Genomic DNA, 18,155 nt, shown 5'->3' on the forward strand with positions numbered 1-18,155 from the left:
GATTTAACAGGTGGGGTTGGCAGGAGGCACATACGACCCAGCAATCTCACCCGGGCCCCAGGAAGGCTACCCGTCTGCTGCAGTTTGAAAGCGCCTACTGATACAGACAGAATCAAGGTGCTCAGCGAAGCCTGCGTCCAGTCTCTCCGATGTAGGGAAGGGAAATCTGGCTAGTCAGAATGCCAAAGGCAAGTTGTCAGCACCTCAGAACTGTCTCATCAATCAGTATGTAGATCCATTGGAGAGCTGAATATTCTATGAGCAGCCAACTTTCACCCAGAGTTCTATATAAATATAATGGGATTAGTTTTATAGAAGCAGTACATTCCAAACTGTTAATCCCTACCAGGTTCTTGTGGATCACGTCTGTTTATTCATAGTAGTCCAGTCTGAATAGCTCACTGCAGGATTTTTTGGGAAGAACAGTAACTATTTCCCTCTTTGTTTCAAAGAAGATTTTGGCCCTGGTCCAGTGGCAGGGGTGAAACACCTGACCAAGAACGTGGTGCATTAGCTGGCAGTGCAACTGGCATTAAACCCAACCGGGCTCTCGAAGTCAGAGTGGCTACCAGGAAAGCAGCCTTGGCTCGACCTGTCTCTCTGAGTCCTGTACCTGATCACCGAGACATCACTCAGCCCTGGGGCCATGCAGCAAATGAGCTGAGAAGGATCCAAGGGTCTGGCAGATAGATACGGGATCTCATCAGATCAGAGAGAGCAGCCAGGAATTTAAATCTGAACAACATGTGGCATTAATTCTTGCAGCAAGAGTGAAGCACACTTGGCTAACCATCATGATGTTTCACAAGGACACGTTTATCTTTGAACAACACTTAGAATGGGCTTTTGGATCATGGTAATGCAGGAAATCCCAGAAAATCTTAAGGACTAACTATTTAAGGCTTTGGTGAGGCAGTTCTGGCCTCCAAATTATAGGAAGGCTATAAATAAGGTAGAGAGGGTGCAAAGAAGGTTTACAGAAATGTTGCCTGGATTGCAGTATCTTGAATACGGAGGAAGATTGAGTAGACTGTGACTTTATTCATTGGAGCGTAGAAAGTTGAAAGGGGATTTGGTAGAGGTAGTAAAATTATGAAGGGAATAGATAGAGAAGAATAGGCTCTTTCCCCTAAGGGTAGGGGAGATTGGTACAAGGGGTCATAAGTTAAGAGTTATGGGACAAAACTTTAGGAGTAATATAAGAGGAAGCTTCTTCACTCAGAGAGTGGGGGCTCAGTGGAATAACCTTCCAGAAGTAGTAGTTGCAGCAGGATCAATTCTGTCATTTAAGAGGAGGCTGGATGAGTACAAGGACGTAAGGGGGTTGGAGGGTTATGGACATGGGAGTGGGTAGGTGGAACTAGTGGAGTTTCACGTAAATTAGTGCAGACTAGAAGGGCCGATATGGCCTGTTTCCATACTGTAAATTGTTATATGGTTATAAAAGCAGTTTTTGCAGGCTTATACTATGAAAGTTAGGATGGGATAAGTTTCCTTTTCTACATTTATCATTAGCCTGCCCAGTGTTCAGGTACACAATCTGTTTTGTGGAACTGGTCAAGTTCATGAGATCTCAAGAACGGAGCCCCTCAGGTGCATCACGCAGACCTTCACTGCAGGAGCCATCACAGCCCAGACTGGTGAATGCACTCCGGATCCCAGGCTCAGAGTTTAATGGGCGTCCCGGAACCTGATCCCGCACAGGCGAGCTGGGGCTAGAAGTCTGATACATGCCCAGAAGTATTGCACACAGTGGACAAGTCTTTAAGATGGGCAGTATGGCGGTTAGTGCAACACTGTTACAGCTCCAGTGACCGGGGCCAGAATCTGGCGCTGCCTTTATGGAGTTTGTACATTCTCCCTGTGTCTGCATGGGTTTCCTCTGGGTCCTTCAGTTTCCTCCCACCCAAATTGGGGCATTTGGGTGGCATGGGCTCATGGGCCGGAAGGGCCTGCTACTGTGCTGTATGCCTAAAATTTAAAATCAGCTTCATTGGTGGGTGAGATTCAGAATGGATGGTCTAAATAATGCTGGTAGAGTTGGTGGTGAATGCCAACAACTCGAGTTCCAATAGTGAGCACATATATTTACCATGGACAGATCTATGGGCTTACTGATTGGGATCAGCAGACACTTTACTTCATGAAAACTCTGATATTTGATAAAATCAGGAATGAAAAATTTGTACATCTAACAAAGGCAACATTAGAATGGTCTCTGAAACAGACCCCCAGATTAAATATTGGATGGTAAGAGCATCTACCTCAATCTGAGAAACAGTCAAAAACACGGAGAAGCTCCATATCTGACAGGAACCCTCCTGACAAGATTTTGCACTGGGAACTGCACAAGATTTGTCATTGCCTTAGGTCTGAGGCAATCCTTAATAATGTGGTTCTCTGGAGGGCAAGTGAGTACATTTACGCACTTTCACCTTGCATTGGAGAACAAGGTTTGCCACCCTCCGGCCTTGGAGGAAAAAGGGAACGAGAAGTGGCCATTCCACAGTGACCATTCCTTTTCGATTAATTGTTCCATGTTTATTTAAGATTTAGTGGAGATGATGAGAACTTGCCAGCAGCAGACTAGAGGACATGGTGCCCTGAAACCCACTCTATCAGGGTGCTGGCCACCCCACTGGATAAACCCATCCATGTAGTTAAAATGACGCATCAAGTTTGCCATCATCAGTTGGAGATTTGGTGAATCCTCAGATTAATGAGAGAGTAAATGTAAATGACTTGTTTGACAACAAGCAACAGGAAACTGTCATCTTGCCTGACCTACATCACAGAACCTTGCACGTCCGATGATACGCTATGTCTGAATGTGACAGGCTGGACTTAAAAATTCTGAATTTAAGTTCTCAAACTGTTCCTTTACCCCAAGCCAAGCAGAGGGACTGTGGCAAAAGACTAACTACTATTTAAAAAGCAGCTAATTACTGCTGGGGAATTTCCAGTTGTACCAGCAGGCAACTTGGATCCATCTCATTTATAGAATTATGTCTTTATGAGCAATGTGACTTTTCTGGAGGTTGGTGTCGTCGTTAAAGAGCAAATATATGTTACATTGAACTTCAGTCAGTGGTGTCCAATTTGGACTTTTCACACTTGAAAACTATCGAGGTTGGGAACGGAAGAGATGAACGTCATGCTGCTTAAACAGAAACGACCCTGGCAAAGTAGAAAGATACCACAGAAAAGAATAATGCAGGAACCCTGTGCGACATAAATACTCAATGAAACACAAACACTGATTGTAGTACAAACACAGAAATGGTGGAGGAACTCAGCAGGTTTCGTAGCATCCAAAGGAGGTAGAAATAGAGTAGATGTTTTGGGCCTGAGCCCTTCTTCAAGAGATGCCTGAGGAGGTAAAGATATAATACCAACATTTTGGGTTTGAACCTTGAGGAAGGGCTCAGACCTGAAACGTCAGTAATGTATCTACCTCTTCAGGACGCTGCGAGACCTGCTGACAAAAATACGTTAACAGATTATTGCTGTTCTCCATTAATACTGGAACAAACTCGTACTGTGTTTGACACAAATCTATAAACAGGTACCTAGTTCTTATGGTTTGAGCAGATTCAGTCTGGTAGTTCGAGGAAGAAGTCTTCTGCTGCCAACTGTGTTTGAAAGGAGAGAAAAAAAATGTTAACCAAGAAACCCCCTCAGTGAATGCAGTTTCTCTTGTGCAACAAGCTTCCTATTGGTTTTCCTTAATAAAATATTTTAAACAAATAGTTATGGAATACAGAAAATGATGTAACATTATTTCCCATTAAGATTTGATTTTACTTGGCCAGAGCAGCATTGCATATGTTACCTATACGATACTGACAGTAAAAGCAGCTTCAGTACACAGCTGGGCCTGCACACAAACTGTGCTCGGGTTTGGCACTCGGAAGCTTGGAGCTTTGCAAAGTTGAGGCTCTGAGCAACAACATGCACTGCACAGATCTAAGCTAGCAACTTCCATCTCTACTTGGGCCTCCCACATTACTCAACTTCAAAATTGCCCGAAGTTTGTTCCAAAAACAATGCTGAAGTTTTACAGGAAGATTAGTAAGGAAAACCTGCCCCTTGGACATGAACTTTGTGATATGGATCAATCCCAGTATCTACGGATACAAGTACATTATTCCCTGAAAGTGGCAACAAAGGCCGACAGTATGGTGAAGAAGGCATTTGGAGCATTTGCCTTCATTGGTCAGGAGTTGGGAAATCATTAGTATTGGTTGCAAATCTGGTTTCCCTGCAACAAAAAAGATCGGATTGAATTGGAACCAGTGAAGGGTGGATTTGTGATAGCATCACCAGGGCTGGTGGGTTTGAGTTGTGAAGATAGACTAGATTGATTAGGATCTTTCCGCCCCCCCCCCCCCCCCCCCCGCACCAAACACACAAGACTGAAGGACCACATGAGGAGCATTGATAAGGTGAATAGTCATAATCTTTCCCCCAGGGTAGGGCAGTCTAAAACTTGAGGATATAGATTTAAGGTGAGAGGGTATGTATGTGGACTGCCAAAAGAAGCTATGCAGGCAGGTACAATAATGGCATCTGGACAGGACAGGGAAGTTTAGAAGGATGTGGACCAAACAAAGCCAAATGGGACTAGCTTAGAAGGACATGGATGGCATAGACAGAATGGTCTGTTCTCATACTTTTAAGCTCTATGACTGTGAACTCCCTGTTAGAAAATGCACACGCTATCTGTTTAAATTGATCCTCTCACTGGTTTTACAATGGATAGCTGATCTATAGGTTAAAGCAACAACAAAAGGGCCAATTAATGGATTTTAGCTTCTTCATCTGGCAATAAACTAGTGTCCCCTCCAGCCCATAACTTGCTGCTCAAGCACGACTTTCATGCAACCATTGGAACAATTTGAAATTTGTCCTTGGATGGAGCAAGATTGTTTGATAAAATCTGTATCGGGTGAAAATTTTTACAAATTCATTTTTAAACGAGTAATCAGCCAATTTACACCCAATAGAAATGACTAAACTTTAAGATTAGCTTGTTCCAGCTATTCCCACGAGGTTGATTGGAGTGTCCAGCAGGGACCTTGGTCTGATTTTGAGAAAGCCTTAAACCACCTCTTTTAACACAATGATCGAGTTCATGCCAAATTTCCAGGGTTTACGGCCAGTTACTTACCATTTAATCTGGGGCAGTGATGGATTTGGAGGTGGGATGATGGAAAACACTACCATCGCCATCCTTTGGGCCTGCTCCCAATCATGACCCACACCCCCCGACCCCCCTCCTATTCTCAACCTCGACACCATGTTTCAGAGGTGAAAGGGCAATGTCCAAACACAACGCAAATCCCTACAGGAGATCATCTTGTATTTGGTTTAGATTTAAGCACAGATCTTAAAATAATATTTTAATGGTCATGGAGAAATCCACATGGCAGAAGTTAGCAAACAGAATAACTGGTTAAAGCAGAGAGACTGTTTCATTACTCCCCAAGGAGTCATGCAGACAGTAAAAGCAGGTTCCAAACTAATTAGTGCAACCGTGGATTAAGGTGTGATTATTATTAAAAAAAAATAAAATCTCTTGCGTTGAAACAAATCCCGGAGAAGTCCCACACAGAGGTGAAGTTGCGATCATTCTTATAAAGGGGGCCTATTGGTGCTGCAAATTAGCCACAAGGAGGAAGGATGAAGGGAGAAGCGTTTGCTGCCTTCATGCTGTCCACATGGGGAGGGGATATATGGAACATTATTAAACAGAATCCAACTCTGGGGCAAGATTCCTTCTGAATACATCAGTCACTTATAAATGTCTGGTGTTGCAGATATAACATACGGAACATTTTACAAACCATGAGCTTCTGAAGGGTGGCATGATTAGCGCACCGCTATTAGAGCGCCAGCACTGTCTATAAGGAGTTTGTACATTTCCCCGTGTTGGTGTGGGTTTCCTCCAGGTGCTCCAGTTTCCTCTTGCCCTTCAAATGTATCAGGGTGTAATTGGGCAGCATGAGCTTGTGGGCCGATAGGGCCTGTTACCGTTCTGTATGTCTAAATTAAATTCCTTCCTCCAAATGCATAAATTTATCATAACTACTTCAGTGCCAGGGCAATCTTATTAAACTGCAACAGGCCTATATAGTCAGTTTAAGTAGAAGCATGACATTGGAACTTTCGATAAAGGACACTTGAAAATAGAGATGTCTGAATGAAGAGAGATATCCTGGTCTAATTTCCAGTGTTCCTTCACCTCATTTCCTCTGAAGGCAACAGTGTGTGCAAACTCCCTCCTTTCCCCACTCCCATGCATGTTCTATTCAATATTACTCCACCTTCTGTCCAATGGATCTGCCTGCACATCTCATTCTTAATTAGACTGTCACACGTCTCTTACAGTGTCCAAGCTGATGTCCAATAGTTGGAGCTGATGCCTCTGGAGAGGAAGTTCTAGATCACCTGGTGTACACACAGAGGAGGAGGAGGGAGATAGTAAATTGTGCCCATTTTATTTTGTTATTGCTTTAGTTAAATGGAATTAGAGGCATTTCAGGATCAGGAGGCTCTTGAACTTGAATGGTTAAAAGCAAGCCCCCTAGAAGCCCAACTGATGTTCACCTCCCTTTGACCGATCCATGATCAGCTCTCACATCATCAGAAACTCTCCAGGTCCTGGTCTGCCTCAGCTGTTGTTCAGAGCTCACGAGCACATATAGTCTCCCACAGCACTCCCAGCAACTCTCTCCTGTACAGCAGGAGGAAACTCCCAAACTTCATCCTTCTGATTTAACTTATCATTCAAAGTGGAAATGGGCCTTTTGGCCCATCAACACTGTGCCGACCAGATCCCATTTATCCTCTCCACACTCCCATCAACACCTTCAAATTCTACCGCTCGCCCACACACCAGGGGCAATTTGCAGTAGCCAATTTATCTGCCAACACGCACATCTTTTGGATGCAGGAGCAAGCCCATGCAGAGCCAGGGAGAACAAGCAAACTCCACAGAGCCAGAGGTCAGGATCGAACCTGGATCACTGGGGCTATGAGGCTGCGCTATCTCATTTCCAAACACGGTGATCCTGACTGCTGATCAACAGGGGAGGAGTACATGGAGCATCTGGTAACTGATCGCCCCATACTCACCTTGTCCCCTACCCCAGTATCTCCACACTCCAAGCCCCTCAAGGGGGACTTGCATCTCTTCACCAAAAAGGAGGAACTAGAGGACGTTATCTCTCTCTACATTCGACATCTCAACACTGCTAAAGCAAAAGGAATTTCTGCAGATCCTGAAGCATATTTCCAGCAACTGGAGCATAGAAAGCAGACTGAGCTACTGAGTGGATCGTTAGTTTTGAGGTGTTACTTATGGTAAAATTATCGGGCAGGACGGTGGGGACATCTGCTTGCTCAAAGTCGAACCATGGCATCTTTGATGGCTACTAGAGAGCAGATGAGAGCTCAATTCCACTCTCAGAAGTTCAGTATTCAATCACCAGGGTTGCGAGTTCACCTCCCCGAGCTGGGACTGGGATCCAAAAGCTCTTGGCTCAAGGGGCCAACATTGGACAAAATGAACCATGCCTCAAACAGGAGCAACAGAAGCCTTTATGGTGGGAACAGTATCTAAGACAGGGGAGGCAAGACAGACCTCTTCTGCCTGAGAAACTACAATATATCTGCAACACACCAATTGATCGTTTAGCACACGTTAATTTTATTTTTTACGGACAGTATTCAGGATGAATTCTTCGTCTATTTACGGTCTTATTTCTAGAGCTAGCCATCCATTTAAAAATCCGTATATGCTCTGCACATGTGGGCCTTTGCAGGATTAGTTTCCACAGATTCATGGTACCTCATCTTGGCTTTTCCCAGAGGAATGGAACTAGGTCGGGTTCGTTTGGGTAAAGAGGGTGCGTTGATAAGTGGAGTAATACGAAGCGCCTCCAAGGCAGTCCTTGGCTTGGGTGGCTCGGCATCGAATCTACCCCACAGAGAATTTCGGAAAAACACACATATTATGAAGGTGATAACGTTCATCGTGTCAGTTTGGATCAGTTCTTTGCTGACATTGGCCACCACAGCTAACCCTCCAGTTCCCAGATCAGAGAAACTGCTCCTTGCCAGTGAGCACCATCAGTGAGAGTTGCTAGGATCATTCATCAAGGATGGCAAGGGAACCGATGCCAGGGGTGGTGCAGGAATCAGCAGCGTCAAGTGCTGGTTGATTCTCTGCTGGAGGTACTGAACAGATGTCACACCACTCTCCCTCCCCCCGCCACCCCCCCCCCACCCAGGGACACCCAGTCGTTCTGACCAGACTAGCCGAGGGGTATTATCCAGCTGGTGTAACCAAGTGACCAGGTCAGTGCTTCCCACCAGATGGTGCTCCCCAGTTCCTCATCAAAGAGTGCTGAAGAAAGATGAAATTTAACGGGCAGGCAAGTGGGACTCAGACGTTCAATTTACAGCAATGACATATTTTTGGAATCTAATAGGGTTCTTTGGATCTTCCTTCAGATTCGATTTCTCTGGAATTTTCAGGAAGACCTGTGCTCTGCTCCTGGGGTGGTCAGTCAACCCAGCCAGTGGACTACAGATGGTGGCAAACAGGCATCAGGCAGAGCGGAAGGGAGAGAATCAGCAGAGAGAGCTGCTGGATTCGGCCCCAATATTGCAGCAGAGGTAGGGTCAGGGTGAAGGGGATGTGACAAAGCTCCAGTACTGCAGCCTGTATCCCCTCTGTCAATGGGAATGTGACTGACTCCTTGAAGGCTTTAAGGATTTTGAATCAGCAGGCCCTCCTCTCTTGCTAGGGGTGGCATGGTTACCTCAACGCTGTTACAGCATCAGCTACCCGGGATTGAATCCGGCACTCTCTGTAGGGAGTTTGTACATTCTCCCTGTGCCTGCGAGGAAATTCTCCAGGTGCTCCAGTTTCAAAGCATACCAGGAATTATTGTCAATTGGGCTCATGGGCCAGAAGGGCCTGTTACCGTGCTATATGTCTAAATGGACCACTGAGGACTCTCCAAATCAGTAGAGTTGCCCCATGGACCTCCACAATTGTTGGGGATTACAGCAACTTTGTTGTTATTTTGAGATCCTTCAATTTATTTTGGGTGATATCGACTTGTCCTGTGTTTTCCACCTCCATAAATCTTCGTCCGCGAAGCCAAGCCAAAGAAAGGTCAGCAATGCTCTGCAGTACTTTCAGTCTGCCACTGGGTGTCAGCGGCACCCCATGCCAGCAACACTGACGCAAACCCTGTATGGCAATGCACTGGAGTTTGGGGACGCAAGTGGAGGTCTCTCTACAGGTGAGCCCTCCCTCTTTAAACTGGGAACCTGGGGTGGAGAGTGTTGCTCCGAGCAGAGCCAGGCAACTGTTTCCTGAGTTGGTTCACCGACACCCCTCCTCCGCCGGTCACTTCTGCGGTCAGCAGGAGACGTGTATGTAGAGCGTGAGAGGTTGTAGCCCCCTCTTCACCTACCTGAAGGGGCTGCTCCTCTAGGTGCACTTCAGCACCATGCCCCTGATTTACAGTTACCAGATGAGGAAGGGGAGGTTGGGAGCTCGGAGGATGTCCCTGTGGGTTGTTGCTGGGCCCGGCCAAGCTGGCTAATCACAGGTCAAGAAGGCAGGCAGTCAAGGGTTCAGGGCGAGCTGCCTGCCTGCCCCTCTTTTGAGGTTACGTCCGGACCCATGCAGTGTTAGAGCGGGAGCATGCAGTATTGGAAGGGATGGTGGGCATGTTCCAAGAACGATGAGACCCCCACCCAGGGAATTGAGTTGTTGATGTTGATAACTGGATTTTAATCTCAACCTGTAAAGTGTACGTAACGAGGGTGCAATATTGATCTCGCAAATGTTGTACAATAGTAGTTTTGTCATTTATTTTGAATAAACATTTGCACCAGGGTTCAGGGAGATAACATGCATGATTGGAGTGAGGGGCACCACTTCAGAAACCTCCGTGTAGAAGACCCAGGGGGCTCTGAGGAACTGAGCTTTACTCTAACAGTCACTGCAGAGCAGACAGGGAAACAGAAATTAAACTGCTGGAGGAACTGGGTGGCTCGAACAGCATCTGTGGGGGCAAAGGATGGTCAACGTTTCGGGCCAAGACCTTGTATCGGGACAGAGAGCGTGAGCGCAATACACCTCAGTGTAGAAGTGAGAGGGAGAGTGAGTCAGAGGACGGTGGGTGATCGGTGGAACTGAGGGTGAGCAGATGGGACTGGAAACCATAGACCACTACAGCACAGAAAGAGGTCCTTCAGCCATCTAGTCTACGCCGCTATTATTCTGCCGAATGCCAATGGACAATATCCCTCCATACCCCTCCCATCATATACCATTCAAATTGTTCTTAGATGTCAAAATCGCTTCAGTTGGCTGTTCGTTCTTCACTCCCACCACTCTCTGTTTGAAGAAGTTCCCTCTAAACATCTCACCTTTCACCCATGACCCTTTTGTTCTTGTCTCACCTACCAGGTGTCCAGGTTAGGGAGGCAGAAGGCCCCAAACCCTTGAAGCTCAAGGTGAAAGGCCAGAGATTTGTTGCTAGAGAGGGCAGTCAGGGAAAGGAAGGGTGGTCTGGGCTTGTGCCCAGGATTGGCTGGCTCCCCCTCCAGACTGTTGGCTCTGCAGCCTGGCCCAGCAGATCCTCTGGGCTTCCCTGCAGCAGGTGCCAGCAAGTGGGGAGGTCGCTCCGTCCGCCGACTGGGCCTCATCAATGATCTCATGTCCAGTGCCATTGCCGAGGACACAGTAAGTGACGAGGGATTCCTCAGGGTAGGTCCAGGAGCTGCACCAAACCCAGGACCAACACAGTCCAACACAGGAAGGTTTAATAGATGGGCTCACCCCTCCTGCCTGCTCTGCTCAGCACCAATGCCCTTGCCGCCCCCCCGCACTCCTGCTCCTGGTGAACTCCCGTCTCCAACACGCATTTGGGTTGAGTTGAGCGGCAGTGATTCCATCCCCTTGAACCAGGTTTGCAGGTGGAGCTGATCCAACATCTCAACAGGAGCTTGGAGAGGGAAGTACTGATGGCCCAGGAGCCTTCCCCAACAACGCAGCATCCTCAATGTCACTGGTCAGACCATCCTCAGTCCACGTTTCTCCCCACCCCCTCTCTGGAAACTCATCACCTCCTCTTGCACCCTCCAGCCCCAATCTGCCTTCAGCTTGCAGAGTTCTCCGAATCTGGTTCTGATCCGTCTGTCCTTCTCTCTTGAGTCTTGAACTCAGCAAGGGTCATGGACCTTCGTCAACAACATCTCATCTAATTTTCACAGAGAGTGCAGCAGTCCAGGGATTCGGAGGCTGTTTGCTGCAACCTGCCTGTTTACACACATCAAAAGATCATTTCATCTGGACTTTTCAGAACTTACCCTAAAATGTGATTCTCTCCCCACATTTCCTGCTCCTATACGTCTAAGCTTGGTATTGGTTTGTTAAGGATAATTTCAAACCATCTCAACCATCCAGCTACCAGTCCAAAGCAAACTAACGTTAGGACATCAAAAGAAAGTAGCCGGAGAGACTAAAAGGGCCAGCCTGTTTCCACGGGGGAAGTGGTCAGTCAACGATTCCCCTAATGTGGCCCTTTTCCCTCTGTGGCTTCTGCCTGACTCATCGAGTCCTTCCAGGTTCCCTTTGTTTGTTCAGGATTCCAGCATCGGCAGTCATGGTGTTTCTCCGCAGTTTGGATGAGTCAAAGGCCACTTGAATTTAAGGAAATAATGGTGTTGAGGCCTTGAACAGGAGAGGTATTGGCAGACATTCTCAGCACCAGTAACAGAGGAGCTTCTTCCCAGGACACGTCCTGTCAGAACACTCGCAGCTTAACGTGCTTCCGATTAATCACCCCTATCTGGTCTGCTGTGTCCTCAGTGGAATGAAACCACAGGTTGATAATATGGGCCCATTGGCTGTGTGCTGGCACTTAACCACATTCTCAGGGTCTCAGACCCACGGTCTCTGAGTGGGAACCCCTCACGGTCCCACTCCCACTGTGGGAACGCTTTACAATCCCACTCCCACTGTGGGAACCCCTCACGGTCCCACTCGCACTGTGGGAACGCTTTACAATCCCTCTCCCACTGTGGGAGCCCCTCACCGTTCCATTCCCGCTGTGGGAGCCTCTCACGGTCCCACTCCCACTGTGGGAACGCTTTACAATCCCTCTCCCACTGTGGGAGCTCCTCACAGTCCCACTCGCGCTGTGGGAGCCCCTCATGGCCCCATTCCCGCTGTGGGAGCCCCTCACGGTCCCACTCCCGCTGTGGGAGCCCCTCACGGTCCCACTCCCACTGTGGGAACGCTTTACACAATCCCTCTCCTGCTGTGGGAGCCCCTCACGGTCCCACTCCCACTGTGGGAACGCTTTACACAATCCCTCTCCTGCTGTGGGAGCCCCTCACTGTCCTATTCCCACTGAACGAGCCCCTCACGGTCCCACTCCCGCTGTGGGAACACTTTACAATCCCTCTCCCACTGTGGGGGCCCCTCACGGTCCCACTCCCACTGTGGGAGCCCCTCATGGTCCCATTCCCACTGTGGGAGCCCCTCATGGACCCACTCCCACTGTGGGAACCCCTCATGGTCCCACTCCCACTGTGGGAGCCCCTCACAGTCCTGCTCCCACTGTGGGAACACTACAATCCTTCTCCCGCTGTGGGAGCCCCTCACGGTCCAACTCCCGCTGTGGGAATGCTTTAAAAACCCACTCCCACTGTGGGAGACCCTCACGGTCCCACTCCTGCTGTAGGAGCCCCTCACGAGCTCACTCCTGCTGTGGGAGATCCTCACGGTCCCTCTCCCTTTGTGGAGCCCCTCACGGACCCACTCCCACTGTGGGAGGCCCTCACAGTCCCACTCCCGCCATGGGAGCCCCTCACGGTGCCACTTCCACTGTGGAAGCCCCTCATGGTCCCACTCCCACTGTGGGAGGCCTTCACGGTCTCTCCCAATCTTTTCCAAGTCTGGCAGAGATCCCAGGTGCCACTCGGGGTGGGGTGGGAGGAACGTTGCTTGCTCACGGGAGGTTAGAACACTGGAGTCATTCTCTGGCCCAACCTCTGCTGCAGGGATGATGTTTGGTGCACACTGTGCGGCAATGGTTGACAGGAGATTGGCAGAATGCTGGACAAGAGCGGGATATTCAGCCTGTGGAGAGACGGGAGCAACAGGTGCAGCAGCAGAAGACCAGGCGCTGGCGAAACCAAACATGGTCCAAACAGTGATGATGGCAGTCACATGGAGGTCAGGGAGAGGAACAGAGGAGGAAGGGAATAAACAGGAGGAGGGAGAACAGCATCCGCACCACAGCATACAGCTGGTGATCAGTGCAGCGAGACTGGTCATGTCTGGGTTTCAGGTGCTGAAGTTGAGCCCCACATAGAGCCTTTTACTGTGGTCTCCCACCCATCATCTAATACCCCACAGAGAATGAGAGCACCAATTAACCCAATGACCTGCACATCTCTGGAACGTGGCCAGAAACCAGAGCACATGCACGTCAACAGGGAGAGCACACAAACTCCATACTGAGGTCTCTGGAGATCTGAGTCATGAGAATAAATGCGTTCTCCTTGTGTCATCCACCAAGCACACATTGTATTCATCATACACTGACCCCATTTCATCACCCCCCCGCCCAACTTCCCATCATTGCCCTGGAGCTAATGTAGCCTATGGGTAAGTCTTTCTCCTGCCACAGCACCGTTCCTCCACTGCTGGGTGCGGCCCCAAGCCACAAAAATGCCACCCATTGGAGAAATCGGGGAATCAAAAGCTAATGACAGCAATCAAGCTGAGGAAGTGTGGGATGTAAGGCCAGGGAGTGGAGGCAATGAAGCTGCAAGGTCTCAATGTTGGGGAGTCAGTGGTTTTAGCCTTTCAATAGTTGCTGCAGGGAATGGTTTGACAGGAATAACTGAGGAAGAGGGCAGGAACCGAGAAACATCTGAGGCAGTTAGCGCCCTGCTATCCTGCGCTGTCCGTAAGGAGTTTGTACGTTCTCCTGTGACTGCGTGTGTTTCCTGTGCGCTCTGGTTCCATCCCACCCTTCAAAATATATGGGTTGTAGGTTAATCGGGTTGGACGGACTCATGGGTTGAAAATGCCCAGTTACTGCGCTGAATGTCTAAATTTAAATAAGAGAGATGAAGCAAAGTGAGGAAGATTAATTCTGGCAAAGAACAATGAGAAAGTATGATGGAATCTGTCTGTAGACGGGGAATAAACATGGGGAAATCCTTGGGGAGAAACGGTCAGGATAGAATTTATCCAAAACATCTCAGCTTGGGACGTTCACCAAGACACTCCAAAACAAGCAACTCTTCAGAAGGACTTTGTGAGTGTCATCTCCTGCAGAGAAGATGGATGCTGAACAATATTACTGAGGAGAGAGAGGAGAGCTGGTTCTAACCTGTGGGGAAGGTCCTGGTGGACAGGGGGAACTGTGTCGGAGGGGAGATCGTGGGGGTGGGGAAGGTTCCACTCATCTCCGAACCAGAAAGCATCTCCCCTTGGTTGTGGGGACATCCCTTCTCCTCTCGAGTGTTCCACCCTCTCACATCACTGAGCAAGGGCACATTTGGTGCCCAGAACCTTGTACGCGGGCAAATTGAAATCCTTCTCTTCTAGGGGTGGCACAGTTGGTGCAGCGAATGGCACACTGCTTTACCATGCCAGCGATCGGGTCTGGGGTTCAAATCTGACACCGTCTGTGCACTCTCTTCGTGTCTGTGTGGGTTTCTTCCCACCATTCAAAGGCATACAAGGTCTGTTGGTTAATTGGTGTATTTTGGACTTTGGGCCAAGGGCCTTTTACCATGCTGTATATCTAAAATTTATAATTTACCCCAAGTCTCTGAGAATTTTGTAGTAGCTCACACATACAGTTGAGCTCTCAGGGATTTTGGTGGGGGGAGGGGGGAAAGGTGAGGTGATAGGGAGACTCCCACTCAACCCAGGCATCACCAGGCAAGCACACCAGCAACCTTCTCCCCGAAACACCCGGTACCTTTGCAGAGCAGGCGAGGCGGTGGCGGCAGGACGATCCTGGTGGGAGGCGGCAGGCGGCGACGTCATCGGGCTAGCGAGAGCAGGCTGGCCAGACAGAGCGAGCGGCGAAGCGGAGAGGGCAGGACTGGAGGCAGAGCAGGCAGACTGCACGCGCTGAGTGGGGGAACTGACGCGGACGCCAGGAGGAAAAGCACATCATTACGTCAGGCTCAAGGAGGCCACTTCATGTGGCGAAGCCAGCGTGGGCTGGGAATTAAACCCCAACCAGATGAGGTCTGAGGCACCCCCAATCAACACAAATTAAACAAGAACAATATTACAGTGCCAGCGACCCGAGTTCGAATCTGCGACTGTCCGTATGTTCTCCCCATGACTTGTGTGGGTTTCCACCAGGTGTTCCTGTTTCCTCCCACATTCCAGAGACCGATGGGGTTAGTAGGTTAATTAGTCATAAGCGTGTATTTGGTCGGCACTGGCTCATGGGCTGAAGGATACTATTCTGTATCTCTAAATTAAATTAAAATACTATAACAAATGATGTACAAGAAAGGCTGCAGACGCTGAGGTGCTGGGGAAAGTCAGGAGATTACGCAGCATCTTTTGGAAGTATAGGGTGAACAATGTTTTGGCCCTGAGCCTTTCGTCAAGGTATCAGCATAAACGGACAGGCCACTGAGGGGAGGGGAGAGGAGGGAGGAAGGGGCACAGGCTAACAAGTAAGGTGTAATCTGTGGAAACGGCGGGAGTGCAGAAGGGGAATAAACAGCTGGGGGACGGTGAAGTTGGGGGGGGGGAGGGAGCTGGAGAACATGGAGCACCTCTGAATATAGCTGTCAATTAAGATCATGAGCAAATGAAATAAAAGCATCTGTGAAGGAAAATGGCCAGAAGGATGGGTGGAGATCCCTCCAATAGTTCACTCGATTCCAGTATCTTCCATCCTTGCTGATTTAGAACATGGACCCCTACCTCACTCCCGATGATCGCAGAATGCTTTAAATCTTGTGGAGGCTTAATTGAATGAGATACGGAGGCACTACAGTGTCTATGAACCAGCAATGCACCTGATTAAATGCAAAGCCACACTGAGTACAGCAAAGCCCTACCGAACTGTTCCACAAGGCAGCATGCAAGACACGGGCAATCTACAGATAGGAACAGTCTCGCTCCCAGAGGCTGAATGAGGATTCACACACTCTGCAGGATAGGGACCCACAGCTGTGATAGGATTAGGTGAAGAACGCAGAGGGCGTGGAACAGAATCCCCGGGGATTCCTCTATACACACAGGGGGAGTCATAGGAGACGTGCATCGAGAGGAGAGCAGATTTTACATAGATAAGGTCAGGATGTGTCCGTGGGAAGAGAAACAGAGTCAATGATTCAGGCTGAAAAAATATTTAGACTGGCTTCAATTTGTCAAATTCTGAATGTTTGCATACAATCTTCTTCAGAATGTTTCACATCTTGAGCAGACTTTGGAAGGGGAGTGTCCTGTGCGCCAGCTCCTTGCCTGTTCACTCGGGACAGGCAGGGAGACGTTGACCACAGCTCAGAGAAAGGCCAAGATTGGAGACGGTGGTCAGACAGCATCCATGGAGAGAAATGTCCAGTCAGTGTTTCAGGTCGAGGCCCAGTGATGCCGCTGCCAACCAGCCGACGGCCTCCGTGCACCAGTCAGTCAGTCAATCCCATCCCTCTCATCTCCCCACTGATTACACTGGACATTGAAGATTTGGCTTCCTGAACTCTTGGGTGTATTTTTATAGATTTTGGGCTGCTGATCACAAGCGTCACCTTAAAATTTTCATATCACATTCCATTTTTAAGATATAATCTATTTTGTGATTTCCTGTCATATTTTAGGTCTACTTCAAGTATACAAAACAATGAAGTGCAGCGTGTCGTTGAAAATTAATTTTTTGCTTATTTCCAGCTGATCTTGGTGACGAACATGGTGAAAGGTTTCACCAGAACATTGCGATCTTGGAAAAACAGTATCAGGGCAACTGGAATCTATCAATGCCGGCCGACTATTGTTGGGCCCTGACACAAGGGGCATCAGATGCTGAGTGCAATCGAAAATCAGAAGCAAAAAATTTTTTTTTGGTCAGTTGAACTAACACAAAGTGTCAGCATCATTCTGTGATTAGACACGCTAAATTCAATAAAAGTTAATTTAAGGTTTCTCCAACTTCCTACGTGATACAGAAAATCCAAAACTATCTTTGTGTTCAGCTTGACGTTATCTATCATAATCCCCAACTTTTTTTCAGGAAGCAAACCTTATGAAAAAAATTATTGTCCAGAGTTATCCGTTACCAAAACATTCCTGCTTTACCAAAGATTGCCTTAGAATTGGCCGTGGCCTTCAACATTAACAGAACAGAGATGGGCAAGCCCTGGTGTGGCTCCCAGAGCAGAGGAAATCTTTCTCCTTCCACAGATGCTGATTGATCTGCTGAACATTCTCTAGTTTTGTTTCAGATTTTCAACACCTGCAGTTTATTGATTTACGATTACATGGAATTTCTGTACAGTCTTGAAAAAGCCAGCCACGAGAATCTGGATCACTGGTTTCTGTAACTGGTGCCCATTTTGTGCAGATCCTGCATTATTCTCAACAAGTAAAACTAGCTCAAAACATCTGGTTATTGAACCTTCTTCCCACAGAACACTCACTGCAGTTAACAGCCGTGAAGATTTACCCTTCAAACCCCTTCTAAAATAGCCAACTGGAACTTTTAATATTGCAAGCATGCTTAAACCAATCAACTTCCAACATCCTCATAAATTCTCTACACTGGTTTGAGGGTACTGGTTTCTAACTCCCGATACTCCTCAGAAGAGAATAATATAGTTGGGAGATTTCTCCAGTGGGACCTGCTCTTTCCCAATTCCAGTACTCCCAGCTCTTGATAACAGGTTCAGCTGACCAGAGCGACCATGATCTACCTGGAATCAATCATTCCTGAAACACCAAGTAGAAACACAACGCTGGAGTAGCTAGTCAAGCAAAGTGTATCTGTGCATTGTACTTATACATATGACAATAAACCGATATTCTCAGTTTGCTAGTGTCAAGTTGCTCACTAATCAAACGGCCACAATACACAGGA

At 48.1% G+C, this 18,155-nt stretch overlaps 2 protein-coding genes across 6 annotated transcripts in view; one reads left to right on the top strand and one right to left on the bottom strand.

The window, feature by feature from the left end:
- The window catches only part of LOC138736366 (uncharacterized), a 74,431-nt gene extending 56,323 nt beyond the window's left edge, over positions 1–18,108 (top strand). Inside the window, exons 2-3 of one of the 2 annotated variants that reach the window (XM_069885755.1) lie at positions 8,518–8,682; positions 16,973–18,108. In XM_069885755.1, the coding sequence (XP_069741856.1) occupies positions 8,518–8,682; positions 16,973–17,086 (279 nt within the window). In that variant the 3' untranslated portion in view covers positions 17,087–18,108. The remainder of the gene's footprint in view (positions 1–8,517; positions 8,683–16,972) is intronic. The other variant, XM_069885756.1, reaches the window with a different exon arrangement.
- The window catches only part of LOC138736363 (LIM domain-binding protein 3-like), a 163,925-nt gene that overhangs the window by 42,373 nt on the left and 103,397 nt on the right, over positions 1–18,155 (bottom strand). For all 4 annotated transcript variants that reach the window (XM_069885746.1, XM_069885744.1, XM_069885745.1 and 1 more), the window contains one exon: positions 3,570–3,632. In XM_069885746.1, the coding sequence (XP_069741847.1) occupies positions 3,570–3,632 (63 nt within the window). The remainder of the gene's footprint in view (positions 1–3,569; positions 3,633–18,155) is intronic.

This window comes from Narcine bancroftii, chromosome 6 (assembly GCF_036971445.1).
Source record: "Narcine bancroftii isolate sNarBan1 chromosome 6, sNarBan1.hap1, whole genome shotgun sequence".
In the NCBI taxonomy this organism is placed as follows: Eukaryota; Metazoa; Chordata; class Chondrichthyes; order Torpediniformes; family Narcinidae; genus Narcine; species Narcine bancroftii.